Source organism: Lissotriton vulgaris, chromosome 5, assembly GCF_964263255.1.
Source record: "Lissotriton vulgaris chromosome 5, aLisVul1.2, whole genome shotgun sequence".
Lineage (NCBI taxonomy): Eukaryota > Metazoa > Chordata > Amphibia > Caudata > Salamandridae > Lissotriton > Lissotriton vulgaris.
In genome coordinates, this window is record NC_141693.1 from 1,798,325,023 (window position 1) to 1,798,343,135 (window position 18,113).

At 47.5% G+C, this 18,113-nt stretch overlaps 1 protein-coding gene across 1 annotated transcript in view; it reads left to right on the forward strand.

Moving 5' to 3' along the window:
- The first annotated feature begins 304 nt into the window (after positions 1–304).
- KLHL11 (kelch like family member 11) overlaps positions 305–18,113 on the forward strand; it is a 56,970-nt gene continuing 39,161 nt past the window's right edge. Inside the window, exon 1 of the mRNA XM_086924156.1 lies at positions 305–803. Within this exon, the coding sequence (XP_086780282.1) occupies positions 340–803 (464 nt within the window). The 5' untranslated portion in view covers positions 305–339. The remainder of the gene's footprint in view (positions 804–18,113) is intronic.

The following is an 18,113-nucleotide window of genomic DNA, read 5'->3' on the forward strand; positions in this document are numbered from 1 at the left end:
GAGGCGCTCTGACACCTTCGGGAAAAGTCCGCGCTATATAAAAACGCATAAAATAAAATAAACTGACGGAGTGTCCCTGTGCTTTAGTGCTACTTCTTTATTTGTATATTTTTCCAAATAATTTTATTTTCACAAGATTGGAAACAATGTAAAAAATAAAAAGTACGCCTACCAAGGTAGACCTATTGTCTTTGCCATGTCTTGTTGTACCTAGTCACACTATGCCACTTCAACTTGTGTTTGGCCTTCAGCCCCTCGCCACTGCACGTAACGTCATGACATCACTTCCTTGGCACCCGCCGTTGCTGGGCGGTGCAGAGATTTGACAGGATAGCAAAGATGGCGACGGTGGCAGCCTCAGGCTCCCCGAAGCCACAGAGTCCCGGACCGGGGGCCGTCGAAGGCCAAGTTGCGGCCTCCATGGACGAGGAGGCGGAAGCCCCAGGCGGGGCAGAGGCCGAGGCGGAGGAACTGCGCTGCCCTCGGCATTGCGCTGAGCTTTCGGCACGGCAGAATGAGCAGCGGCGTCAGGGGCTCTTCTGCGACGTGACGCTGGCCTTTGGAGAAGAGGGTCGGGAGTTTCGGGCGCACCGGTCCGTACTTGCCGCAGCCACGGACTACTTCAGCCCGCTGCTGTCTGGCCACTTCCAGGAGGCGCGTTCCGGCCGCGTGGAGATGCGCAAATGGAGCTCCGAGACTGGCCCCGACATGGAGACAGTTGAGGCCGTCATCCAGTACATGTACACCGGCAGCATCCGCGTCTGCACCGGCAATGTGCACGAGGTGCTGGAGCTGGCTGACAGGTACTGGAATAACCGCGCGGCTTTCCCTATCAGGAGACTGTACAGTAACGCTGAATGGTGTGCAAATTTGTCAGCTGGTACCACCGTGTCCTTGTGATGCTCTCAGCCTGAGCGGTGGCGCAGGTGTTTGTGGTGGTTTGGTTGAAAATTATGTTTTTTCCTGGGCCCCCAAGTAACTGTTATTGTTAATCTGACACTACCTTTCATTTCCGTTCAGAGGATTTGGTGGAGGCATGTTCTAACAGTAGTAGAATATGTGGGGAAAATGCAACTTATTCAAAATTGGAGTCTTTTTCATGACGGGCTATTTTTGGAAACGCAAACCTTCAATTATTTATTAAAGGGATACAATGTTTTAATTTTACATTACCATTAAGTACTGACCCAGTGCTTGAAATGGAATAATAGAAGCGCAGGTATTGAAATGGAAAAATAGAAGTGCTGTACCTGTCTGTTTCTGAGAAGTGCCGGTACTCTCCAACTAAAAGTATTAGGTTTTTCTTGAGCAGTGCAGGTACGCTCCCTCATAAATAAAAGTGCCAGTACTATGTACCAGCTTATTTAAAACACTGTACTGACCTGATGTCGCTGCTAACAGAAAAAAAAAACTAGGCATATGGTAGAAACAACTTCATAACATTTCACCTTTTCGTGTGTATTTTCTTTTCTCTTTACAGTGCAGGATGTTGGGGGCTTCTTTTAAGTGCTAATGGGCAGGGCTGTAAGTGGGCCGGGCCATTCTGGTGCTCAGCACCGGCACTTCTTAAAAGTGGGCGCTGAGACCGGTCCCTATTGGCTCTCCATTTTTGCCCTCACCCTCTGGATGAAAAAAAACTTACTTCTGCTGCAGAATCACTGCTCAAAACCTTTGATGTAACTTCACAGAAACGCTTTTTAGTCTTTCACAGTCTCATCATTTGAGGACTGAAGCAATGTCATTATTATATACAACAAAGCCATAGTTGCTGCTTATTTATCTTATGCAACAAAAAACCACTGACATAGCCAATAGCCCTGACTTGTTGTAGGTATAATGTTATTTGTAGTATCATATATCTGGATGCAGAAAAAGCAAAATACCAGTCGGGCGGCACACTACCCTGAGATTTTTAGCTTATGTTTTTTTAAGTCACGCCTTTAATTGCATCGGGCATTGCTTTTTTCATCCTGCTTAAAGCCCTGCTCGTGAGTATGGTCTATCTTAATGAGGTAATAGAGTTCTAAGAGCAGCCTCGGATTGGCAAGGCAGGCAGTCTGGCATCGGCTGATGGGACTATTGCTGAGGCCAGTTGGTGAAGTGTATTTTTGGCCTACTATGGACTCCACCCCTGGTGCACAGCGTCAACGGCTGTTGTTACTGCCCTCGCAAACAGGCCCTCTCATGCCCATGAAGTCATGCCAGCAGGCCAATGTCCGAGGCAGAATGACAATGGGCTGCTCCATTCCGACTGTCACAGCGTGAGCTGTGCCTGCCTCCCTTACCTCCAGGTGTGAATGTCTGCAAAGAGCTGCTAAAGGGAAGCCTTTAGCACTTACTTTTCAGGGGATTGCAGCAGGGGAGAGGACTGGAGCAATGGGTGGTGGGGGTTGGTGAGGGCCAGCAAGAGACCTCCTCAGTTTAATTTTGTACTCATCCACTCCATGCAAGCAAAGTGGATATCAGGCTCTGCGCTTCTCCTTTGTCTGCCAGATAACAATTACTTTAGTCAACTAGGACATGTTGTGGCCATAGTTGACTTTAAAACTGGGAAACTAGGTTCAAGTTTAGCGTCAATTCAACATCCTGTGATTCTGGGCAATCACTTAATCTACATGAATATATGTATGTATGTATGTATATGTATGTATGTATGTATATGTATATATATATCCCTATGTAATGTTTTCTGGTACTCACGTAAAGCGCTTCAATGCCTCTGGGCCTAATTCCAGCTTTTTAAAACTGCATGAAAGGTTTTTTTTTTTTTGTTTTTTTTGTCCTCATTTGCCTTGCCCTCCTGTCAAGTAACCACCTAGCGTGTCGCACTCTGAGGTACTCGAGATTTTAACTATCGCCCACTCGGTGACATGAATTATGAGGATTGGCAGTAGATGGACTTTGAGAGGTAGAGGGAGCGGATGGGAATAGGCTTGTACTTCCATCTTGGTACTTATAACCTGTAGGACCAACAATGAAACAAAGAAGAGGGGCCCTGGTCCTTGGAGAAGATAGGCATAATCATAGGACCAGGGAAAAAAAAAACCCAGGCAACTATTTCCATTGGACCAACAGGTCCCAAAAAGCCAAGTTACGTTTACTGCAGGTTCTGGCCATGTCCACCTTAGATGTTTCATACATAAACTACAGCCAGCTTGCGTGTGATGGCGCCGTATTTTCTGCCCAGACTTTACATATCTGCCTCCTGGCCAGCAAAACTGCATAAAATAGAAAAGACCTTGCCTGGCCAGTTATACTAGCATCCAAGCCGAAGGTAATTAATGGCAGTGTGATGGACCAGGATATATTTAAGATAGCATCTAAAGTTACTTTCACTTCCTCCCAAAACTGGGCAATGTAAGGGCAGGCCTTGAACATATGCTCGTCCGAGGCCTCGATGTAAATACGCTTATTGTATTTCTTGCCTGGTAGGAATTTAGACAATCTCAGGGGTGAGAGGTAGGCTCGGTGTATCGTAAACAAATGATTACGTCTCAGCCATGCTGGTTTAACAATTTTGTATAGGAGGGTACAAGATCTTATCCAAGTTTCTACACACTGGGCGCCTAACTCTCCCCCCCCACAGTTCCTCGGGAAGAGTAAACTCCCCATCAGCCTCCTCCAGCAAACTCCAGTACCACTGAGCCACCTCTTTAACCCCCCCCCCCTTGTCGTTCCACCAACTGTTGTTCCAGGCTACTAATCTTCCCAAGTGGTACCCCGTTGCTACACAGAGCCTTGGCCCAGCTGTCTAATTGTAGGAACTTAAATCTAGAGAACCCAGTGCCCAGCTGTTTCCGTAACTCCTCCCAAGACCTCAACGCCTGCCATCAATTCTCCCCATCTTGTTATTCCTCCATCCCTCACAGGGGTTGCTAGCCTGTCTTTCAGACATAGTGGAAGGCCCGGGGAGTCCCAGATAGGTGCATATTTTGAAAAATACGGCAAACCTAATCTTTTCCTTATCTGTACCCAGGCTTTCGCCTGGGACATAAGAATTTTTAACTTGACTTTTTAAAAAAAATGTTGGTCCCCAAATTTAAACAGGTATCCGTCAGTTGGTAACGCAGCCCCTACTAGCATGGCTTTAAACATTGTCCCAGCAGATGCGTTTGATGGTGTTTTCAACAGCATTCTAAAATGGGACAACTGAAAAGCCCATGCATAGTACTGCAAATCCGGCAAGGCAAGCCCCTCCTTTTCCCTCCTCCTCCTCAACTTCTTCCATGCCACCCTCGATGATTTATAATTCCAAATGAAAGAATTTATTTCTCTCTGGCACTTATCTAAGGTTTTACCATCAAAGGCCAGGGGGATAGTATTAAAAATGAATGTAAATTTAGGGAGGATAGACATCTTTATCAAACTCACCCTGCCCAGTATGGTAAGTGGGAGATTGGACCAAGTTTTTAGAAATTTCCTACATTCATTGTAGACTCTCTCGAAGTTGGCTTGAGCGATGCCTCCTACTTCTTGAGTCACCCGAATTCCTAGATATCGCATAGTTGGTCACATCCAGCTGTAAATTAGGGATATTCCATGCCATGATGTCAGTTTTGCTGGCGTTGATCTCATACCCCGAGATGCGACCATACTCTTCAGCCCTCTTGATATCCACAGGGAATGATGTCTCCGGATCAGACGTTAGAATGAGAATATCATCTGCATAAAGTGCGACCCGCCTCTCCCACTCCCCAAATCTGAATGATGGAATGTTTTCATCTCCCCGTAAGATCTGAGCAAACGGTTCGATGTACAGATTAAAGATGAGGGGAGAGAGCGGGCAGCCCTGCCTCGTGCCCCTCATTATTTTAAAAGATTCTGTCAAGGCACCATTAATTAGCAGCCTTGCCGATGGGGCATTATACATATGCGTAACGGCCCGACAAAATTTCTCGCCGAAGTAAACTTCTTCAGCACTGCAGCCAAATAGGGCCAATTGACCCTATAGAAGGCTTTAGTTGGGTCTAGGGTGAGTGTAGCCAATGGAAGAGAAAAAGTCGAAGCAATATCTATTGCCCCCACCAAATCATACGTCAGGTCAGATAACTGACGCCCTTTGATAAAACCCCTCTGATCTTGGTGGACAATTTCCCCTATTACTGACCCCAATCTTGCTGACATGATGGAAGCGAAGATCTTATAATCGCTATTCAATAACGATATCGGTCGGTAGGACCCACACAAAGTTGGGTCCTTCCCTGGTTTGGGGATCAGAACTATGGTCGCCTCACCCCAAGATTTTAGGGGTGCTTGCCCCTTCCCAAGGATTCCATAAAAAGGGCAGTCAGTGTAGGGGCGAAAACATCACCCATGGCGCGATATAGTTCACCTGGTAGCCCATCAGAGCCTGCCGCCTTCCCATGCTTGAGTTGCCTAATAACTTTACTGACTTAGGCCACAGATATTTCCATCTCCACACATTTGCTCTGTACTGATGAGAGAGACGGTAGGGAAATCTGGTCCAACCATGTATCCCTTATCAGCTGATCGTTCGGGATATCTTCCCCATAGATCCCCGTAGAAAAACTCTCTAAAAGCAGTACCTATCTCCTGGTTAGAAATCCTGGCTACACTCTCACCCTCAACCATGATTTCTCTGATGTAATTTTGGGCTTGGTCTGCCTTAACCTTCCATGCTAGTAGCCTGCCCGCTGCCTCCCCAAACTCAAAATGGGAGATCTTACTCGCCTCCCATCTCTTAGTGACTCTTTCTTGTAATATGTTCTCCAATTGATTTTTCAGCGCGCCCAGCTTTTTTTGTTCGTCGGGTGACCCTATTGAGGCCCCAAGCCTCTGCTCGATCGACTCCATTTCCTGCTCAAGGTTCTTAATCTTCTTTCGATAAATACTGTGCCGGTAGGAGGCTCTGTTTGTAATACATCCTCGCAAAAAGGATTTCAGACCGTATCTAGTGCCGCGGATTCTAGATTATTCTCCAGAAATGAGGTGGTCTCGCTTACCAGAAAACTGACTTCCTCTTCTTCCAATAGGATAGTACGGTCTAATGACCAGGATGGATGTTTAATCTGTGCTTCGAGTTTAAGAATGAATAAGAGAGATGATTGGTCAGATAGATGGGAGGGAAGATAGTTTATCCCAGACAGGGAATTCGTAAGGCAGTAGCTGAATAGCGCATAATCAATTCTTGAGTTATGCTTATATTTGAGGTTCCTGAAAGAAACCCCCAGTTTATTGCCCGCCCTTTCCTTCCACAGGTCTGCCAAACCCAGCTGTGTCATGATTCCTATGAGGGACTGTCTGGATTTGGAGGACGTGCAGGCTCTAGAGTTAGTAGATTTATCAAGATTTGGGTTAAGCACGATGTTAAAATCCCCCGCCCAAATAATAGGAATTTGGGAGGTCATCAGATGGTTCCTTATTGTCTCCAAATAAGACGGTTCATCAATATTGGGCCCGTAATACCAGACTAATATACACACCCAACCATCAATAGACATTTTCACCAAGAGCCATCTCCCACTCTGATCCTCCTTATATTCTAAAATCAGAGCATTCGCTGATTTTTTTACATAGTAGGAGTATTCCGCTTATATTAGCATTGTGGTCAGTGCAGATGAATCTATCCATCTCTGCTTTTTTAAAAGAATAGTGGCCTCTGCTTTTAGAAGATGTGACTCCTGGATGACAATGATCTGCGCGGGGGAATCTCTTAGATATTGTAGAATGCGCTCTCTTCTACCCCTCACGCGCAGACCATTGACATTCCAGGACAAGAATTGAACAGAGGTCATCGTCTGATGTCTATTCTCCTCCCCATTCCCTTCCTCCTAACGATCTTATTTTCCCAAGGCTTAAAATATACCCAGCTAGGGCACAGAACTGAAATAAGAAGGCCTGACTCCTGAGGATTTTTAGATTTTATTTTACCCTCCCTCACTCCCCCCCCCTCCCCACCCTTGAAGAACCCTCCCATTCTTGCTCTGACCAGATGTAAAGCCGGATTTGCGTCCTCTGACACCCTTCCCCTTTTGCACTGCTTAGTGCTCCTTGGACCCTCCTGGAGCAAACAAACACAGTTGGATATTTTTCAGAGAACTCCCAACTAAAACCCATATCTTCCACTTTTTATTTATTATTTTTTCCCCACCTTAATTTTAATCACCAATACATCGCCCCGTTTTGTGTGAGCAAGAGAGGAAGGAGAAGATTTATGTTTCGTGCCTTTAAAACACCCCTATTTCTCCCTTTCTGTCAAGATCAAAGCCCACTCTAAATGCTGCACCGCTAAACTCCACCCTGATAATGGCTACTAATGGACTCCAACAATTCATCGGCCTCCAAAGGGGATCGGACATTGTGCATCTTATTGTACATAACCCGCAAAAATGCGGGAAACCTCATCTGTACAGTTGCACCGAAAGGCCTAAACTTGTCCATCCTCTGGCCCAGTTCCCACTGTCTGTCCAGAGTGGATTTGGAGAGGTCAGATCGTACTTCGAAAGAGACGGTGGGGCCCTTTAACGATTTTGCTTTTAATGAAAGATTTAAGATTTTCTCCTTCAGAGTGTACGTAAGGAAATTAATCAGAATCTTCCTAGGCTTTGTTCTGCCAGGGTTCAAGCGGAACGGGTCTCGATGTATTCGTTGAATATCTTTTTCAAGTTCCTCGATGGATTCCTCGAGATTAAGAGAGTCCTTCAAGACTTTAATCACGAAGGCCTTGACATCCCTCCCTTCCTTTCACTCCGGTATCTTCAGGAGTCGCAGGTTGTTTCGCCGCGAGTAGTTTTCCAATGATTCGACTCTCTCTCTCTCATAGCATCTCCTTCTCTCCGTAGGTTTTGGATCTTAGATTCAGCAACCTCTAGACTAGCCTTCAATATCCCCACGGAGCCCTCAAGTATCTCTGTCCTTTCACTCAGCCCATCTACTTTCCTCTCCAAGACCTCGCATGATGCTCGTATATCGCTCTGGTTAGCCTTAGATATCAGGAAATCATTCCTGATTTCTTCCCTCATAGATGTTATTTAGACTACAAGGGCCTCCAATGTGCTCCCGGCACTGTTTGCCTTCTCACTCTTATCACCTGCATCAGCCCCCTCCTCTTGACCCGTTGGAGCTTGCTCACGGCCAACATTGCCTTCAACTCCTATTTCAGGGAGAGGGGGTAACTCAGCCATCTCTAAGGCTAGTGTGGAAGTATTAGTGATGGTACTATCAGTGAGAGAGCCTGAAGGCATAGGTGTATTCGGGAAAAATTTGGCGATTGTACAGATGTATCTGGAACTATAGCAGGTAGCAAATCCAACACCTGGGGCAAAACTTTAAAATATGAGCGCAAAGAGGGGGTAATCTTTCCGGTGGCACTATTTGAAGTGTTAGTCTAGTGTTAGCCCCCTTCTGAGAACTACCCTTGTTTTTTGTGCCCTTACCCACCGCCTTACCCCTACTACTACTTGCCCTCTGGTTAAACTTACTACTTTCTATGCTGGTAGTAGTAGTTTCAGTAGTAGCTCCCTCCGCGAACTTAACACCCTCTATAGTCGGGGATTCTGGGGCTTGTAGTTTTTTTCCTGAATTCTGATTTTTTTTCCCCTGTTTCCTGCTCACGCTCTTAGTTTGTTTTCTTGTTAGGGGCTCTCCCGCTGCTGGATTTATCTGCCTCCGTGTCTTCCACCTCCTCCCAACCTTCCTTGTAAGCTCCACTGTTGTAGTGGAAATACAGTCAATCTTCACCTCCGTGCAATCTTTCCCCTGATTTCTCTCTCCACCACTGGGGTTACTGGACAGAACCGAAGGGGTCTGCTGCTGACCAACTCCCCCTCTGCAGCCCAGCCTACCTCGTAAGAGCCCCCGAGCCATGCGACCACGGCGGAGCTCCACGGCTGCTCTTCGCCACCGGCTCCACAGAGGCAGAAGGTAAGGGGGGAGGGGCCGGGAAACGGCGTCTTCAGCCCGGCACATCCAACAAGCTCGCAGGGACAGCGAGGGAAAGGCTCCGAGCAGACCAAACAGTTGGGAATCGGTGATCCGCTGCTACCATCAACACGGAACGAGGGGGGCACTTCTATTTTTGGAAGGTGGGCTAAAATCCACAGGTACATCCCCAGTAAGACTCCAGAAAGGCACCAGCACCGCGGTGCATCGGAGATAGTGTCGGACACGCACGCCGCACTAGCCTGCGGCCGCCATGTTCTTCTGATTTTGAAAACTGCATAAAAGGATTGTGACACTATTCATTTTCACACTAACTTCATTCCTTTTCTCTGAACGTACATATGATGCTAGCCGCAAGTAAAACAAAAAATACAGATGCACCTTTCACCAGTCTCTAAACATTGGAGGGCGTTTTGAGTACTGCAAAAAATAAAATGAATATCATAAAGTGAGTGTAAAAGGCAGTTTACGTCTATGCCATATCATGTTCCCTAGTTAACATTAATCGAAACATCCACAGCAAACGTTTGATGAAAAACAATTCAAATTAGTTCCTAGTATTTTTGATTATTTGCTTCTAAAGTATATTTTTTTATATTGGAATGTTAATTTCCTATTTAGGTACTGGCCCTATAAACTTTAAAATACTTTTATTACCACAAATGTTTCTCATTATTTAGCTCCATTATCCTAACTAATTAGTGTATTGCAAAAGGTTCTGATCTGCAAATAAGGGACATCTTTAAAAAAAAAAAATGTTTGGCTGCCCGTACCGATTTGGGGCCTTAATCCAGTGGCACTGTTGGAAGTGGGTTGAAGCTGTGCGGATGTGGGTTGAAGCTGTGCGGATGTATCTGCTGTGGCGCTGTACTTCGTGTTAAATACACAGGACTTCCATTGATGTTTACACAAATTAATTTTATTTGTTTCGTTCTTATTTCAAAACTAGAACTTGCTTTATTAGTTCACTAATTATCTCCATCATGTTATGTATCTTTCTGTCAATCAAATGGTGTGTGAATATAAAAATGGCATGAAAACTTAATGTTTGTCATGTAAGAAAATGATTCATAGGCTGGTTACAGAATGCATCAACAGTTCAGTCAAGATAGCGACTGTGTAAGCCTGTGTGCCAGTGACCGAATACAATGGCGAGGCTCAAGTCAGTTGGCCCTATCAGGTCAATTGGGCATGGGCGAGTCCCCGTATGGCCAGAGTGCTTCCATCTTTAACACGTCTAGAAAAAACAAATCTGTATTGGATATAATTACTTTGGTACCATTTGGCACACATTCGATTGCCACTCGATCTGTCCTCAGATGGCAATTCTACTTTTGCAATCGTGAATGAGACCGAATCCCTGAATGTGCTTCTCGTAGTAGTTTTAGGGGACCCATGCAATAGACCCTAATTGCAAGGAGACAGTGAAACAGGGCACACAATCGGTTCGGGGCCCCATGCTGGTGGGCTGAGTGCGAGGCCCTGGGCAGCTGCCCATGGCTAGCGCCGGCCCTGACTCATAGTAGTTGTGTCCTGGTGGGAAAACTGAAGCGGGGTGAAAGGAAACAAAACGCTAACTGGGTATAGATGTTTCAGATCTGTGCAGGATCTTACAGCATTGCACAGTGTGATGTGTACTGTCAATCTCAGATGCCTCACTGCAGGGAACTCACAAGGGCATTATCTTTTATGCCTATATCTTGCCACTCAGTGGTCATTGTAACGTCTGTTTTGTTATTCCAGATGTAAGCTAATGATGGACAGCATGGTGGTGCTATTGGACATGGGAAGAGGCTATACAAGTTTGCATTTATCAGAGAAGTGTACATTTGGGTGTACCATCTTTTTGTTGTAAAATTGGGCCACTGTTCTGAAGGTTTTTCTTAAATCTCGTGATGAGGCCAAGAGTGGGTCCTATACTTCTGTGTTGTGAGGCCAAGCGTGGTGAAAGCCTACATTTCCGCCTCTGCTTGGTCAGGATAATGGCCCCATTTTTGTCTACATTCTATCAGACGACTTTTTTCTTAGCAGTTTGTTTTATTGTAGCCATACTAATTATGTTGGTTGTAGTAATAATAATAATAATACAGACTTTTGTATAGCGCGAACAGCTACCTCAACTAGGAGGTGTCCCGGCGCTGTGAGAGCAATAGCAAAGCCAGAAACACAGAGAAGAAGATATTTAGCTTCCCTGTGTGAAGAGCCAAGACTTCAGCTGTTTTCTGCAGCTGGATTCCGAGGATGCGCTCTGGAGGCCCGGTGGCAAGGTGTTCCAGAGCCGTGCCGTATTTGCCGAGAACGTCCGGCCCCCCAGTCGAGCCTTTCTGACTCGCGGCACGAGTAGTAGGACCCAGCAGTTCGAACGGAGATAACGGGCCTGGGAGTATCTAGGCAACCGAGATCTTAAATAATGCGTGCAGTTTCCATGTAGAGCTCTAAATGCGAGCGCGAGAGCCTTGAATTTTATTCTGCTGGTCACCGGCAGCCAGTGCAATGATCGGAGGTGCGGAGCAACGTGATCTTTAAACGGTATATGCTTTAGCAGCCTAGCCGCAGCATTCTGCGCGGTTTGCAAGCGCTGGGTCAGCCTAGATGTAATTGTGGCGTGGATCACCGTTTTTCGACAATTCTCTGGCAGCAGCTTGAGAATTTTTCGCAGGTTCCTCAGTTTACTAAGGCAGCACCCCGTCACCTGCTGGATATGGGAAGAGAAGGATAGACTGTCGTCCCATTTAACCCCTATATTTTTTGCTAGATGACTGGGAGGAGGTGCAGGCCCCATCTCAGCGGGCCACCATAGCTCTGCCGCGGGAGGAATGCCTTTCCCGAAAAAGATCACCTCTGTTTTATTCGGATTTAGCTTTAATTTATTCGTATTCATCCAGGTTGCCACGTCTCGAAGACAGCCCTTAAAGCTGGCGAAGGCTGCCTCTGACACCTCTGAGTAGGGGAAAACCAGCTGGGTGTCATCTGCATAAGATATTGCAGTGACCCCCCCCAGTTGGCAATTAATGTGAAGAGCGGGGCCAAGTAAATGTTAAATAATAAAGGGCTTAATGCCGACCCCTGCGGGACGCCACAGCTCAGATCCCTAGGCTTTGAGGAACACGCCCCCAGCGCCGCCTTCTGCGATCTATTGGATAAATAAGAATGTAGCCACCCGAGTGCCTGATCCTGAAGCCCGATGCTGCGAGCCGTTGTAATAGTCTACCATGGTCGACCGTATCAAAAGCGGTCGACAGATCCAGGAGCATTAGCATAGCTGAGTCCCCTGAATCCAACGACCACCTCACTGACTCCGCCACCTCGATCAAAGCTGTCTCGGTGCTAAAACCGGGTCTAAACCCGATTGGGTCTCATGTAGTATATTGTTGGCCTCAGTATAGCTATTTAACTGTCGCTGGATCAATTTCTCCAGCATTTTACCCGGAGCCGCCAATAAAGAGATTGGGCGGAGGTTGTTCAGGTCCTCCGGGTCCCCATTCGACCTTTTTTTTTCAGTGGAAGAAGCATGGCATGCTTCCAGCCCTCCGGGACCTCCCCCGTACTAATGGAGGTATTCCAGATATGCTGCAAAGTAGGGGCAATTGATTCCGCCATCAACCCACAGAGCTTTGGTGGACAGGGGTCGTCTGGCGAACCTGATTTACAGCGCTTTAGTTCCTGCCTAGCCATATCCAGTGATATTAACTGAAATTGGCCAAGGGGCACTAAAAATAAGCCGTTGGCTGTTGTATCAGCCTTTACAGTGGGCCTTGAATGAACAAAGGAATCATAAACTTTCTGTATTTTATTATCAAAAAAAGTTGATATGTCATCACAGAGTGCTATGGACGGGGGAACCTCCCTCTCTATACAGCGAGGTTTGAAGAACAACTGTACAATTTTAAAAACCTCTTTACTTGAGTGCTCAGCTTGTTGGACCGAAGACGCAAAAAACATTTTCTTGGCCTTTTTTGTTGACTTGTGAAATTTTCTTATGGCTTCTTTGTATTGGGCCTTGGCTAAAGGGCAGTAGTCTGACCTCCAGAGGCGCTCCAACCTCTTACAGTCTGATTTTTCCGACCTGAGTTCGGCGGAGAACCACGGGGCCGAGGGAGATTCCCTCTGAGACATTGCCCGCTTGGCGGGAGCAATCTGAGGCACATGTCCCCTATCCATTGATTAAGCGCCTGAGCATCCTTGCTAGCATTTGTGGTTAAAGGTGGAGGATTCCGAGCCAGAACTGGGCCCATAATCTCCGGGGTGAGCTTTTTCCACTGCCTCTGAATGAAGGAGCGTTTCCCCCTGGCCAGCCCAATCCCTTCTAACACTACCACAAAAGGGATTAATGCATGATCCGACCACACCAGTGGCTGTGCATCTTCCACTGACAAGCCATTTATATTCGAAAATATCAGGTCAAGCGTATGGCCAGCCCTATGCGTAGAACCCCTAGAGGATAATATCAAATTTGACGCGCTCAATGAGGCAACTAATTGCTCCGCCTGTGAGCTATCCGATCTGTCAACAATATTAAAGTCCCCTACTACAATAAAATGATGATACAAGAGGGAACTTTGGACAATAATGTCCATTAGTGCCGTTGTACTGCATTCTGTGCAATCTGGGGGGCGATTAATAACTAGCCCGGCTAGAGCCACTTGCGGGTTAATTAGAAGGCAAACGTGTAAGCCCTCTACCCCCGGAATCGTGAGTGGCAGGGCCGATGTAAGGGTGTGACATTCTTTGAAAATGAGGGCCACCCCCCACCTCTCCTGCCATACTCCCGGTTGGAGAAGCTCATTTTAAAGCCGTCAGGTACTGCTAAGGCAATGGCGGCCATATTCTGCTCATTCAGCCAGGTTTCGTTAGAAACAAGGCATTCCATTCCTGACTCTCTAGTAGCAGCCAGATGTCAGTTGCATACCTTATCATAGATCTACAGTTCAGCAATCCTGCTCTAAAGCTGTTGCAAGGCTGGCTTTTGTATGCCTTTGGTTTAACCTCTTGGGAGGCACCAGTATCACACCACGAACTCCCACAGTCAGGACACGTGATCGGGACGGGCGCTTGCCCCAAGTCCGGTGAATCGATTTTACAAGGCCCTGCCAGATCGAGAGATAGCAGGTCCGCGCTTGACCAGGCGATTCTGCCAGCACCGGCAGCATGGCTGGCCCCGGCCGCTGTCCGGTTGCGGACGGGCGCAGACAGGCTTGCCTTAGGCGCGCCTGCTGCGCGGCCGGATACACATTGTACTAATAGGGGAGTGCCCAAGAAGTGATGCAGCGAGTGGGAGGAGTCGCGTCCCTCCGCTCAAGCGGTACAAAAGGGGGTGGTAATGGACTGAGCATCTGAACCAATCAAACACTCACACCCAGTCAAAAGATCTGGGTATAATCCATCACCGTTCTTTAGCCCACTCTGCCACCCCAGTTCAGACATGGCTATATGCAAATCATTCTGACCCTGTGCCTCATGGATAGAACAGAACAGGCCCTTTTACTGGCATACTAAATGAGGGAGACCCTTAGGGGCATAGATTACGAGGTCGATAAGGAATACACACTGAGCAAGAGGAAAACCTCACAAGTGTATGTGAATGAGGTCTCTGAGGAAAGGCCCGGATGAATAAGGAAGGGCTCTGCTGGTGGGCAGGTGGTGTGATAGGAGGGGCGCTGCAGAGGAGAAGAGAGTCTTGGGGAAGTCTCAAATAGAGGTGCAGTAAGAGAGAGAGCGCGCCCTTGTAGGAAAGACACTATTCCTTTCACTGACGCCCTGCAAGTGCTCTGTCCCTTACTGCCCCCTACACTGACACCCACAATATATCGCTCATGGACAAAGTCAGACACTGGGGGAACTAATCTCTCCATCAAAAGCCCCCACCCAGACGTCTGTTACTATTGGGCCACATGGTGTGTAGCCAGGGACCTTGGTACTGGGGTCCGTGGTGCGTGGTGCCCCAAGGCCTCTGACTCAGTACAGGTGACCGGAGTCACCACGTGCAAGAAAAAAAAAAGCGGCATTGGGCTTTTATTACTTACTGTGATCGGTTACTGCTGGTGTCAGTGGCAGCCTTAATTAAGAGGCCTGCTACGCAGCTGCTTCAAATCGCCTGCCTCGACGCTGTGCTAACGTGCTACTCGTCCATTGTTGCAGTGTGTGTGTGTGTGTGTGTGTGTGTGGGGGCGTGGTCCACCATACATGGAAGGAAAAAGCTTACGCACGGCACACGCTGCCTTCCTAAGCATTCTACCAAATGAAGCCCAATTAGTGGCCCGCCCACCGGCAAACACTGAAACAGAAAGCACATTGATACAGATTTTTTATCGGGCTCGCTGCTCTCTCTCAGCAGCCCTGCACTATCAGCAACACTTCTTCACGGAAGGACAATGAGACTGTAATAACGTGTGAACAACACTGCAATACCCGGCGATGTCTTGGCACAGGTAGGATGCATTGCCTCGGTGCTGCTGCTGCTGCGGCCGGAACCCTCAGACGGCCCCTGCGCGCCTTCCCGTTCCCTCCACCGCCAGGCCTCGCAGCCAGCAGCCCGGCCTTCACATGGAAGAAAGGGGCCGGCTGCGGCGGGGGGAGTGGTTTGAGCTCGCTCGCCCAGATTCAGCGAGAAAGGCTTGCGAGGGAGATACTGACTTGGTGTGGCCTTAGGAAACGATAGTGTAGAGTAAGTGCAGCTCTGGTGTACTCTCGGTTGACCAGCCTCCCTGTGTCCCCTCCACCATGCTTGTAACTATCCACAGCAGGGTGGGTTTGATGCCGCCTGCCCCGAGTGTCGTGCTCAGAGCGGATCTCCTGGTGCATGGGGCGGGTGATGTGTCTGTGTGTGCAGGGGGGGGGGTAGGGGGTGGCGGCGTGTGTGTGTGCGCATGTCTGTGTGTGTGCAGGGGGGGTGGCAGCGTGTGTATGTGTGTGTGCAGGGGGGTGGGGGCTGGCTGTGTTTCGCATTGCTTGCACGTCTAGACTCGAGCTAACGAAACTGATGAAAGCGAAACTGACACCGCACACACGGCCAGCAGCGCGCTCCCGCGGTCAAAACTGACTAGGAAAAAGCGCGAGTCTGACTCGTGTCTACATTCCCAGAAACGGCTGACAATAGATGTCGAGCAGACAACAATCAATGCTTTGCATTGAATGCAGGTCGAGCTCGACCTAAAAACTCAACGTGCAGCTGCAGATTCTCAATCAACCACAGTGCAGTTTAAAATGTCATTAATCACCACACGCAGCTCAGCGCCTAGCTCGCGCTACTGTCACCAATCGCGGCTGATCACTTGTAGGCATGTAAAAACATGTACAGTAACCTAACCTGTATAAAAATAGTACTACCAGTGCTGTTTTTAAATCAAGATATTTATTTTTTAAATACATTGGGCGGGCTGCCAGTATTTTGCCACAATTCATTCCGTGGGCTGGACACTGGATCTGGGCTTAGACCTGTAATATTTACTTAGTAGCCACAAGTGCATTTGAGGCTGAAGACCTTCCTCCCCATCACCCCCCCCCCCCCCCCCCCCCGCCCCCGATCTTGAATGACCCATGCCTTTCCTTAGAGTAAGTGAAATCTGGAGAGAAGATTCCACGAATCCAGACTCCAAACCTTTTAATGGGCCATCAGGAATTGCATGAAGAATATAGCAACGAATGTCAGACACTAATAACTTAGAACTGTTTAAAATAACCTTTTGGAGTTTTATAAATTTGCCTTGACAGGTCCTTGCATATAGCAACTTGATAATCTGTAGCCATAACCTGCTGATTGGTACCATGAAGCAGCCCTTGGACTCATGCGTACGCAGTAACAATAATGACCATAGCATAACGTTATCTCCCAAAGCTTTCACCTGATCAGCAGGCTGTCAGGATGGTGGGTCTATATATTTCAGTGTACAATAATTTAATAAAATAGTGAAGTAGTCTTTTTAGGTTTCGCCTATTACCATTCGCTTACGAATGGAATAGGCGAAAATTCAAGGGCTCGATCGACTAGTGAAACCACTGCGGTTTCTTCACAGTGCATGTGAGGTCACGTGACCACAAAAGCGGGTCACGTGACCACACAAGCATCTCCCTAATCCGCCTGCCCCCACCAGGCTCTCCCACCCCCATCCGGCTTCCCTCCGCGCATCTGCCTGCCACACTTCTCCCCTCGCACGCATTCCCGCCCCCCCCACCAGGCTCTCCCGCCCCCATCCAAGCGCATCTCCTCTCCCTATTCTCCCGCCCCCATCTGACTTCTCCTCCCCTCAATCTCGCATTCCCGCTCCCCCACCAGGCTCTCCCGCCCCCATCCGGCTTCCCTCCGCACATCTCCCGTTTAAGAAGGCTCCAATTCGCTGTTTCTAGCAAGTTAGTGGTTATATTTTTCAGTTGTAGCAGTTAACGAAGGCTTCTCTCTCAGGAATGGCTTCACGTTAAGAACTGTGCTGTCCCCTTTCTGGAACGGGTTTTAAATTGTTTAATATGATCGTGTGGGTCATTGTTTACAGTTAGTGTTGAAACATCACTGAGTCGCTTGCAACAACCCTAGAATCGCCATGCCGCATTCATTCTTAGATGTTTCTGTTCTCAGCACAACCTGGCTTCATCCATCTCAGCCTCCGATAGCCGCTTGTCCCTGGCATCTCCTTCCTCTATTTGTAGTCACCATTTTCTGTTCAGTACGTCTTGATTAATTGTCCAGCTGCCTCTTTAAAGCTATTGTGTTGATCTCGTCCGCCTGAGCAAGTATGCATTGCAGTGTCCTCTGTCGTCGCTGTTCTCTGATGACGGGTCACTGTGCTAACACCCAACATCATTCCTTAACAATTTACTGTTATATCACTGGTTATTTCTCTCTTAGCTGTTGGCTAATGATGCCAGAATAGTTATTTCCAAACTTTTGGTACATCATTTATTCTGTGGCTGGCGCAGGTTATATGTACTTCTGTTTTGCAGGCTGTTGCTTTTGTGTATTGCGGTTATCTGATTGTTTTTTTCAATAGTTTTTGAGTATTACAAGCTTCAATGTGCTGAGCGACTATAGAAAAGCAAACTCTTCGTTTTGAAAGGTCATTCTTTGTCCAGCGTAGCCACAGTGTGTTTGCGGTATGTTTTTAAAACATTTATACCGTTGTCTATCGTAAGGTGATATGTTGCTCCGAGACGTAATAGACCAGTGCTCAGTGCAAAATCAGTTTATAACGTTGACGTTTTTGGAAACTGCTGTCATAAAA